Source organism: Amblyomma mixtum, chromosome 6, assembly GCF_055824585.1.
Source record: "Amblyomma mixtum isolate Tamu chromosome 6, ASM5582458v1, whole genome shotgun sequence".
Taxonomy (NCBI): domain Eukaryota; kingdom Metazoa; phylum Arthropoda; class Arachnida; order Ixodida; family Ixodidae; genus Amblyomma; species Amblyomma mixtum.
This window is the reverse complement of record NC_143017.1, coordinates 105819708-105830543: the sequence shown is the minus strand read 5'-3', so window position 1 is coordinate 105830543 and position 10836 is coordinate 105819708. Positions and strand designations below refer to the sequence as shown.

The 10836-nt window shown below is 47.7% G+C and overlaps 2 protein-coding genes across 3 annotated transcripts in view; one reads left to right on the top strand and one right to left on the bottom strand.

The window, feature by feature from the left end:
• Positions 1 to 5175: 5175 nt before the first annotated feature.
• On the bottom strand, positions 5176 to 10497 carry LOC149339908 (uncharacterized). 2 transcript variants are annotated; one of them, XM_089548596.1, is made up of 3 exons: positions 9871 to 10485; positions 8828 to 9108; positions 5176 to 7108 (listed from the first exon to the last, which is right to left on the bottom strand). In XM_089548596.1, exons 1-3 carry the CDS (start codon positions 9871 to 9873, stop codon positions 6631 to 6633), a joined length of 762 nt encoding a protein of 253 aa, XP_089404722.1. In that variant the 5' UTR covers positions 9874 to 10485; the 3' UTR covers positions 5176 to 6630. The 2 variants fall into 2 exon arrangements, with proteins under 2 accessions (XP_089404722.1, XP_089404723.1); XM_089548597.1 differs by lacking the exon at positions 8828 to 9108 and having other exon boundaries at positions 9871 to 10497.
• LOC149339906 (protein disulfide-isomerase A5) overlaps positions 9489 to 10836 on the top strand; it is a 47783-nt gene continuing 46435 nt past the window's right edge. Inside the window, exon 1 of the mRNA XM_089548588.1 lies at positions 9489 to 9506. The gene's annotated coding sequence lies outside the window, so the exon portion shown is untranslated. The remainder of the gene's footprint in view (positions 9507 to 10836) is intronic.

Sequence of the window (10836 nt, the reverse complement as noted above, 5' to 3'; positions counted from 1 at the left end):
GTAATGGCAATGCTCGATACGTGAAGCGCTGCAGTCCTAGTACTCTCAGCACAAATACCAATCTGGTGTGGCTTGCGGACTGCCGAAGCATGCGCCTGCAGGGGAGAAGAAGTGTTTCACTGTGATGCAGGTGGGGCTACCGGTTTCAAAGTAACGTAGCCTCAGTGCTTCGTCAGTGCACGACTGGACTAGAGGGAGTGGTGTGCGCCCTAGTTGGTCCCTTCCAGCCTGGCGATGGTCAAGGCAGTGCCTAGCACCTTCCACCCCTAACGGCGTCAGTGAGTGTCCCGCGATGTGACCATTCTTGCTACGTACCCATGACGGGTTGACTACGCGCAGTGCTGGCCTACGCCGTTTCTTTGAGTAATATGCGGTGTGGGTAGAGGGTTTTGTCACCCTTGCTTCAAAAAACGACCATCAGGTCAATTTTAGCTTGGCGGTATATGGTAATTGCAAAATTCGTCCAGTAAAGTTAACACGTTCTCACAATGGAATTTTTTGCTGTGGTCCATTTTTTTTGCAGTCCCAATGATTTCGAATTAACAAGTTTTTACTGTACAGAAAGGGCTTTGCCGTTGCACTGCTTGGCATCTTTTGCATGTTCGTAACCACTCTTAATATCTCGGTTTTGACAACAGCATGAGTTACGCTAGCAGTAGTGAGGCTCTGCAATGAAACACATTTTACTAAAGCGGCAAGTGGGCCTAGTTGGTTTTTCATGTTAATTAAACTTCATTAGTGCGCTACTCATGGGTACGAACAACACCGGATGCAAAATCCACACATACAGACGGAGCCTTGTTTGTATGTGTCATTTTTGCATCCTCTGTTGTTCGTACTCATGAGTACTGCACTAATGAAGTCCAACATATCTTAGCGCACAAGTGGTTGGGATTCTCAGTCAGGACACCAAGCGAGGGTGCCAAGCAGCAGCGAAACCCTTTCTGGTAGCAATGGTATGGGGTACTTTCTGCTGTCAGTGTGCCATCCCGTGCCCCTTATTAGGACTGGGCACGCCACCTTGTCGCCACTGCTGCACAGAGCTGAGCGATGAAGCGGTGACGAGGTAATGAAACCTTTATACACAGTATATATATATATACAAGGGCGTTACATAGTTGGCACAGGAGCTGAGAGCATGATATCAGGCTTACAAAAAGGAGCGTGGCGATGACCCGGTAGAGCATCTCTTGCTTCTGGTCTCCATCTGTCACTCAGCACAGCTCAGTTTTTATACTTCTGGAACTGTTGCAGCAGCCACCAGCTCGAATCCTTCAATCCGGACATGCTGCTCTATTGCCGCTTTAATTGGACGAATGGACGGGACAGGTTCTGCCGTTCAAAGTTTGCAGCTGGCGAAGCATCGGTTGAGTCTCAAGCCAGCGCTAGAGAGGAGGAGTGTGGGGGGGATTTCACGGGGCGATCCTGTATGAGTTGTGATGCAAGCTGCGACATGTCTGAGAGGCCGGGCTTGCATTGCACAATGCCGGGCGGCACAGCGATGGTCTGCACAGATGCCGGCAGAATGCGTGCTCAGGCACAACACCCTAAAGCTACAACATGGAACGCGAGGGACATTGAACTGGAGTGGTCTGGAAAAGCTTCTAGCTTAGGGCTTTGAAATCTTGGCATAGTGATTCTTTTGTGATACCAGGAAGCTAGCAACCTTGTGGTCAGAAGCAGGACACCATCGCCACGCACCATAGTGGCAGGTCTTGTTTAAGCATTTCTGATTAGTCAAGAAGTGTTTGTGTGTGGCAAGGATTTCAGCACTGTCACACCCAGATTCATTCTTGAACCCCTCCTAAAACCCTTATAGCTAAAAATATTCTTTTGTACTACTTGGCATGATGATTGGGTTTGAAAATTGCAACTACACAGGCACTGCGCTCAAGCTGAGACATAGAAGTAAATGAAAAAAAACAAAAAACGAGACAATCGGTTGGATTGATGCAGATGAAATACCATAGAATTCTTTCACCCGCTAATCTATTCCAATTCTAACTATTCCAATTATGAGTCCATTGTCTTTCACTCCCCGATCTATTCCACTTCTGATTCTATTCCAATTGACTACGCAGCTATGCAAAATGCATCACATTGATTGCAGCGAGTCTCCGTACCACAACCAGCACAATTGCACAGTGGTTAAGCGATGCGCCACTGCACCAGCAGATGGCAGTTTAAAACACAGCCACCAATGGGGCTGTGATACCTAGGTTGCTCATTCCTCTTCCCTACAAGTGAAGAGGGGAGAGGAGGAAGTCCCTCTAAACACCACCAGCCACGGCTGGCAGGTGGAGGCTTCACACAGACACTGCCGACGTCGCCGGATGGTTTTCACCTTCATAGCCCTCCTAATGCTACCGCATTAAAAAATTAATGAACGATTTACTAAGATAAACACGATGCGATTAAGGTGCACTAGCTTAGTTGCACCTTTGTTTGCTCACTACACCAGCGAAATGCCATGCATAATGTGGTCTTCCACTGTCTGCTGCAATTTGAACACGACTAGAACTGGCGTGATGCAAATATTTTCCTTTCCTCGTAGTGTGATGAACTGGCATGACACACGTCCTCTTTCCTCTTAATGGGACACGGTTTCCTCCTTTCTACTGAACTGTAGCTATCATGTAACCTGTTTCATCTCGGGAGCAACTAGTGTGACATGATTTCCTGCTTTCCTCATTGATGCAGCTGGCACAACAATTGGTTGCAGCTGCCACGAAACCTGTTTCCTCCTTTCCACTTGGCAGCAGCTGACGCGAAACTGGTTTTCCCCCTTTCAACTTGCCTACCTGCCATGGTGGGCAGGTAGCGACCTGGCTCCTCACATGTGGATGGCGTTTTGGGTCAGTGGGGTCGGTAGGATAGGTCAATGCATTGTCGGATGGTTCGGGCGGGGGAGCAACGACGAGGTCGGTTCGAGTCTAGCAGGCTGGGGCTCAGCCAGGTGATGCGGACCAGGAACCCGCAGCCGACGGAAAAAGGTAGAGACAGGGCTTCAAAGCACAACGCCCAGGAGGATGAGAGTTGAGTGATACCCCGCAAGCTCCACCAAATGTTTACGTAGCGGCCAGCTGAAGAATGAGGTGTGATGACCGATGACAGAGATGATTTAATGGCTGCTGGCCTAGCGCGAGTACTCACTCGTTGTTTACCTCAGTAAACATGGCACCTACCTAAGCGGGGAGATTGGCCAAGGTATGGCGGGGAACACCTAGGAAAATCATAGTATTTGCGTGGAAAAGGCATGAGGTGGAGAAGTAGAATAGTGGAATGACAAACTGAAAAAAGAGATTGCTGAAAAATTTTTAAAAATTAAAAAATTTGAACTGCCCGGAATAGGAAGAAATGTCTTTTTGGACATACAGGAGAATTTTGTATACAGTTTACAAGATAACCTACCAGTTGTAATAATGTAATCAAAAAGGTAGTTGCAAACCCTACTTAACGCGAATTCCTTTGCGCTCGCACCGAACGAGAGAAGAACTGGAAGAGACAGGGAGTCCTAACCTTGAAAGAGGGACCTTCAAATACATCTCTCTCTGAAGTGCGAACCGCCGGCAAGAGGGGAAAAAATGTTCTATTGTTTCAACTTCCCCACATAAGTCACAAAGGTTTGTTGTAGTGAACCCGCATCTGCATAAGTACAAATTTAGATGAGGGATTCTGCATCGCAGAAGCGTCGTACATCTCGCACGGCCTTGATCGACATGATCGGACAGTCCAAGGGTACTTTTAAGTGCTGAAAATCCACGGTATTCCGCAACAGATCGCACAAGCTGGCTGAGATATGTTGGAACCATGGGAAATGGGAAGTCTGCAAAAGAATGAGGTGAGGGACTGGATAGGTTACCAGGGCACTGAGAGCTGACCTTGCCAATAAATCAGCCACCTCGTTAAAATTGACACCCGAGTGACAAGTTCCCAAACAAAACAGACCCCTCTCACAGTGCGTGGAACAACAAACCTAAAGGAACGATTCAACTGAGCTTTTCCTGAAGTTTGGAGAGAGGCTTAAACTGAAAGACAGTCTGCAAGGATGAGAACCTGTGCTACATGCCTCGGATTTTTGAGAAGATCCAACCAATAGCCAAAAACTCTGCAATGAATATAGGAGTGTATCAGGGATACGAACGAAATAGCTCCAAGCCAGATCCTACGAATATATCCCAATTGCCGCCTTATCACAGCTCCCGGAGGCATCAGTGGAGAGCACAGTATAATGGGGAAAGTTCTCTAGGTGACCAGTAAGAAGACCATTTGTGAAATTTCAGGCATATGTTTCGCATGGGACAGGAAAATATGGTCGTATTAGACGACAGGCTCAGCCTGCATGTCACCAACTCGTTGCAAGGAGATCAGATCGACCTGAAGCGGGGTGGGCTAACAGGTTCTGCATGAACTTAACTCGCGGAAGCTGATAGTGTGGCCAATGCTTAGAGAAAAACAGGTGTGGTTGGTGGACAAAAATGGAAGTATTAACGCCGGGGCTGGTTCAGAGGACCTGAGGAAAGTACGCACAGTGAGAAGTTGGAAGGGAGAATAAAGATCAGGGGTACGGGCTTCCAGGTGAAGGACAGCATTTGAAACTTTTTAGTGAGCCCCCGAGGCAGAGCCGTAGGGGACGCCTTTTCAGTAAGGCTAGGGGTTGAAGCTTGTAGTTTGCGGTACTAGAGAACGGGGCACAACCAAATTCCAGTATGTCTCGCATAAGCCTTTAACGAAACAGTAATGTGTCGCAATGCCTGCCAAATTTTTTATTGCCTACTTGTGTCAACTGGCCCAGAGTATGTTCTCCTTTAAGCACATTATTCTTAATCTGCAGGCGCCAGTCCAAACTTCGGTCATAAGTAACACATAGGTATTAAAGGACTCCACCTGCGGAATTGGGTTGCAGTGGTAGATTAGCAAGATGTACAAAGGAGTATCTGGCAGAAGTACAAGCATGCCACATTTGTTGGTATTAAATGATAAATTAATTTGGTCCAAACAGTTTTCAAGAGTATTCAGGTATGCCTGCAAGGACTGGTGAAAAAGCTTGAATATCCCTTGCTGAGGCGAAAAAAGCGATATCACCTGCGTATACAAAAACTGTAGTTTCAGTATGAACGGGGATGTCCCGAACCAGTATGTTAAAAAGCAGAGAACAGATCCTTGCAGCACACCTCTTTATTGAACATAGGTATTGGAACAGAAGAATCCATTTGTACAGAAGAAAAAAATCTGTCCTTTAAAAATTCACAAATCTAGGCATAAGTTTAGTGTGGCGGATGTAGCTGAGCAAGGACCGTGTGCTCCGTGCTGTCATAGGCTGTCGGACTCGGCCCTCTAGATCCACATGCGCGTACCATAAGGAACAACCACGATGCAATCCAAACTGTGCAGAGCTGAGGCCGTTAACGTTATGAACATGCTTTGTGAGGCGATTGTGTACTTTTTATATCAACATCACTAAATCTGAGGTTAAAGGATTTGACTGTATGTTTTTCAAATCCATTCCCTGCATTTTTCAAAAGCAGAATTACTTTCGTAGTCTTCCAACTGTGTGGAATCCGTGTTTTTCCAATGACGCATTTACGATATCCAGAAGATAAGTTGTGAAGTCTTGCGCTAAAATCTTCAATGTGCCAATAGTGACCCCATCAGATCCCAGGGCAGCAGATTACATTAGCAATTGGCAGGAGCTTCAATGGCTCCTGCCATCGGCCAATGGCATATCGAAGTTTTCATAGAGGAACAATTTCACTTTGGCATGTGCATTTGACACTTTGCATCACATCTTACATTGACAGATTTAATTTTATTGTACAGCTTGCAGTCTTTATCAGTATTTTTATGGCCCTGTTTCTCACCAAATACCGGTACCGGGTTTTCTGTGAAAGCATGTGGCCTTCATACCTATCACCCAAAGGCATTCGTTTTGACACCGTTGCTATATATTGTGAGCACTAACTTGGTCGAAGTGAGAAAAAAAGGGGTTGACCCATAGCAAGCCTGGGAAAGAATAAAATATTTATCAATGAAGGGAAATACGAATGGTTTTCCTGAAAAGGGCTATATTGGCGCATCCATCACCGAAAGCTGCGTAGGCAGTGTCACATTAAGTTAGTTTGTTTGAGTGTAGGATAAATTAGGACAAAAAATGCTCTAAAAATCAACTTTAAAACGTGCATTAATATAGCCATTAATTATACACTAACAATGAAGACCACTTATTATGGCGTATGTGATGACGCCCACAAATAAAATTAGCGTCTGTAACTGCAGTGGCTGAAACCGCTCTTTTCGAAAAAGTAGTTCCTGAAGCAAACTCAAAAACACAAACGGAGTCTACTACTAGGACAGCTCGGCTCAGCTGAAGCAAGAAGTTAAATTTTACTTTGGCATTGGAACTATAAAGTATTTCTGCGGCGCAGCCGTCAACTGACGAAATTTGTACATCTGCGACTTGGGTCGTCTCCTATAGTACGCCAGGTTCACTACGTACAGTGGCACATCGTCTCAAGAATCCCCGAGCCTACCAAAGTACTGCCTCTTTACCCACATCTTCCTGTCCAAGCAGGCGAGGCTTCTGGCCACATTGAGGGCCATCCACCACTTTCTGTCAGGAGGGCACCGTGGCTACTGGACCCTCGGTGGAGCTTTCTTCTGAGGTCGAAGCGAGCTACTCTGAAGGTCTTTCTCCCCTCGCGTTGGCTTTGGACTGAGCGAGAGCCGGATCAAACCTCCCGAAGCTGTGGCGGTTGTGCGTTCCGAGGGCAATGCACGACCGTAACTTGCACGGCGAACGAGAAGCGGACCTCCGGTTGCATAAGGCCCGCGTCGTTGTACTTCACGTGCCACCAGGCTCCCGTGGCTAGAGTTTTTGGCCTTCAGATCATTGCCGTGTCCTGTCCCACTGTCCAGAGGCCCATGACGGCGTCTTGCGGAGGTGGCACCGCTGCTGACGAACCGGTTGTCTATGTCCCGGCTTTGGCCAACGTTGTAGCTGTCCTCACTTTCCATGATGGGGTCCTGCAGTCTGAACGTCAGCGCGATCACGGTGGCCGACACGAGTGTGACCACAAGGGCGGACATCTGCACTGACCAGCTCATGGACCTGCGATGCAAAGGCCAAGAGTTCTCTGATGCAGTTGTGCACTTTGCGTTCGCCGATGGCTCTGTCTGATTGGCAGCGGCATATAGAGCTGCATACAAATGCTCTTGGTGCTCCACAGAGCATCAAAAAGTGGGGAGAGGCATTGACAGGAGTCTCCCAGGTAACCACGTGTATCCAGGAGACGTTCATAAAGTGTAACTCACGAGATATGCCGTGTACAGAAGATCTCTACGCATGTACGTGATTTGTCGTCTTCATGTCTACTGGGTTTGGTGTATTTGTATATTCACAATGTCTGCTCACAGATATCACCAGATGAACTTCTGCACATTCTGCAAGTTTGAGCTTACCCTTTACATAAAGCGAAGGTTGGCAGTTCCTCAAAGCACATTGTGGAAAATATTCGTTGACTAGTGAAATCTGTGTAGAATCGAGGAGGGGGGGGGGGGGGTTGAATTGTGAAGACTACAAGTGAATAGCAGAAGTGGCTGTGCTGACATCAGACGACATGGCGAACAAGTCAGAAAAGCAAGCACACGCGACTCGTCTGATATCCTCATCTGCATATTACAATCTGCGCACTCAGAGCCACAGCAAAAATACAGGTCAGAAAAGGTCACTTGAAACCAACATGCCAAGGACATATCGGATCCACCAAATACAGGCTTTGTAAGTACGCGTATACTCAGTTTACATATGGGACTGCCCCTTCAGGGAAATGGCATTCGCTCGTAGGCTCTTTCGAAGCTGTTTGATTGTAATCCAGGCACAACACAAAACGACGAACAGTCTTATTAAGAGAACCTTATATCAATCCCCTCTACCACCTTTGTCGTGGATTTTATACAAGCACTTTGTAACGGACAAACTCCGCAAGAAGGATTACTGTCGGCAGCCCATGCCACGATGCTTTTTTCTTTGGCGCATATGCAGTGCTCGTAATCTACACAGATCGCTATGTCGTGCGCATATTTCAGTGTGTAACAGAGCTTGAGGACGACTACACAGTATGGGTTAGGGAGCCTTCATGTTCTGGTACACACGAAGGCTCTATGTATATCTCCCCATTGATCATAACGAATGCGGATTAGGGTGCTGATGCACGCGTGTGGCCCACTCGGCGCGAGTGCATCAGTCCGGAAAGGCAAGGGGGGCGAAAGGCAGCCTGCGAGATATGGCATCGCTGTGAGACGCCAGAGATCATGGCATTCATCTGATGTAACTACACAAACCAAATGGCTTCTTCATTCCTATGGCAAAGCGACAATTAAGCCGCATAAAATAGACGCATACTTATGATTATACATATGTTAAAAATTACTGTATACAAGAGTTGCCAGAAAACATTAACAGAAAATCGCCTTTTGACATGCCAGCAATGTACAGGTATGAAAAATATGAGTGGGGAACACAGTTGGAGCATTCATTTATCGATTACTCCGTTATTATTTGTGACAAGCGCAGTTTTTCTCTCTCTTTAACTAGTTTTCGTCTGCGCCTACAATATCCCAATGTCGTTGTGCAATTTAGTAGAGAAATAACCAAGAAATTTGCAATTTTCTGCGTGAAGTTTGTTCCCTCTCATATTTTTCATACCTGTACATGGAGCAGATGTCTATGGTTACTCAGGTGTACTTTTTTCTGATCATTCTCTTCAAGCACTCCTATAGGTGAACCCCCCCCCACCCCCCTCAGGAGGCGCGCATAAATCGCGCATACCAATGTAGCCGCCTGGCCCTTCGGTGGATGGAGGACATGGGCTGCACGGAATCGATGAGCCTGGCCTCCGATGTCAAGGACGGCGACACGCGGCCCATCCGCTGCCACCGCCCCTGCCGCTTAGGCTGTTCGGCGTGCAGCGCTGCGTTCTTGAAGCTGACCACGGGAGCAGGCAACTCTGGGCTGCTTGAGGAGGGGACGCCCTGTCGTGCGACGGGCGTCTTGTCCCCTTCGCCGCGACCCGACGAAATGAGCTCGGTAACCGAGGGGTTCTTGTCGCTCTGCAGTGGGCGTACGTTGCGCCGTAAACGTAGGCGAGAGAAGTTTAAGGACAACAGCGTTGCAAAAGAGAACGCAGCGGAAACTTACAGGTGGAGGAAAAAATAGGCTGACACGTTACACGCGCAGTCCTTCCATATCGCTCGGCCGTACTGCCGTATGCACCTGGCGCGACCACTTCCATCATATTTGCGCCATGTGCACAGAACAGCCCAGCTAGTAATATGGCGACGACCATGTCGGAAATGACTGTCCCTACTGAACACAGCGTGAGCGGATCCAGCTGAACGAGTGGTGTGTATTTGTCCGGCTTGGTAGTTGCGCGTTCCAAAAACTTGCCTACTATGCCTACCACCCCTAACGCCAGTGTTGGTTGTTCGCGCCACTTTCATGCGAAAAGGTAAGCCAATAATTATACTACCGCAGGTTATGATATTTGGTTTCCCCTGCTAAGTTAGGGTCTTCGCTGGCTACGCAACCGTATTAAACGACCGCCACCAGGGTCTCTTGTACAACTTGAAGCATGGTCTAGATGGCGCGCGTTCGCTCGAACGCTGAAGTACCCGCGCGAAAGCGGCTGCTCGCAAGATTAATCGGAACTACATACAAGGCAGTTGGAGAACCATCATCTGTGCGGAACCACGGAGATCGCAACATTCACAGCCACGAACATTAGTGGCTGCTCGCCAGTGTTCCCCGTCGCCGGACGTTCCAGGCGCAGAGCGCCTCTCGAGTAGAGTATCCGTGCAGAGTAGACGTCTTACCATTGTGTGACGTCTGCTTCACTTGGGGTATCCCCAGAAGCCGGTATGGACGACGACACTGTACGCGTTTCCCTCGCGCTGCCGGTATAGCCATATAGCAATATGGCGGCGCCGCGCCGGCAGCACGTGCTAGGAACAGCTCTCAGTCGTACCATCTATAATCCTTATGGTCATACTCAAAGGAAGATAAAGATTTCTGATTCAAGATTCTTTCAGCCTTCATTCACCTGCACAATGCCTTAACCTTTTCAAAATTCTTTGCAGCTCTACATCAAACCTTGACCATGCGGCATCCATCTTGGGTACATGCTGTTTAAAATGAGGCCAACAGTAAAAACCTCTGCAGCGACCATGGTTATATAGATTATGCAGTGGTCTCAAACTCATATGTTGGTCCAATTTTTACGGGAATCTCCAAAGATGTAGTAGTTTTTGTTGTTAGCCTTTGAAAAGATGGCACATGCCCATACTGGGGGATCGGCCAAGAATCGGGAGGTGAGTTGCTATTCACCTGTACAAAAGAAAAACACACGGGAGCGCAACACCGGGGGAGTCACAAGGGGGGCAGGGAGTGAAAAAGGTATGATGATGATGATGATGTCCTCAGGCTTAATGGCACATACCCACGGCGGGGGGGTGCATAGCGGATACAAACGCACTCGTGTACAGGGAATGGAGTATATCTAAAATTTTGGAACGCAGAGCTACAATTTGTACAAACCAAAAATACGGAGAAGGAAAAGTAATTGTGAATTCACATTCTAGCAGAGGAATCTACCAGATGAAATTATATAATCGTGAATATAATCGCACACTGGTTTCAGGGCATTTCCCGTGGTGCTTGCCCCGAAAGATAGGAGAATCGGAATAGATAGAGGAAGCCCAAGCCGAGCGAGAGGGATCTCCAAGTAAATTCTACGGAGAGCAGCGAGCCGCCGGCAGGAGAGAAAAAATGTTCTATACACT

What these genes read in the sequence shown, in the direction of transcription:
- LOC149339908 (XM_089548596.1), bottom strand. An exon ending in AGGGCCAGGCGGCTACATTG is followed by an intron (nt 7,109 to 8,827) that starts GTATGCGCGATT and finishes TTTGCATCGCAG; the next exon opens with GTCCATGAGCTGGTCAGTGC.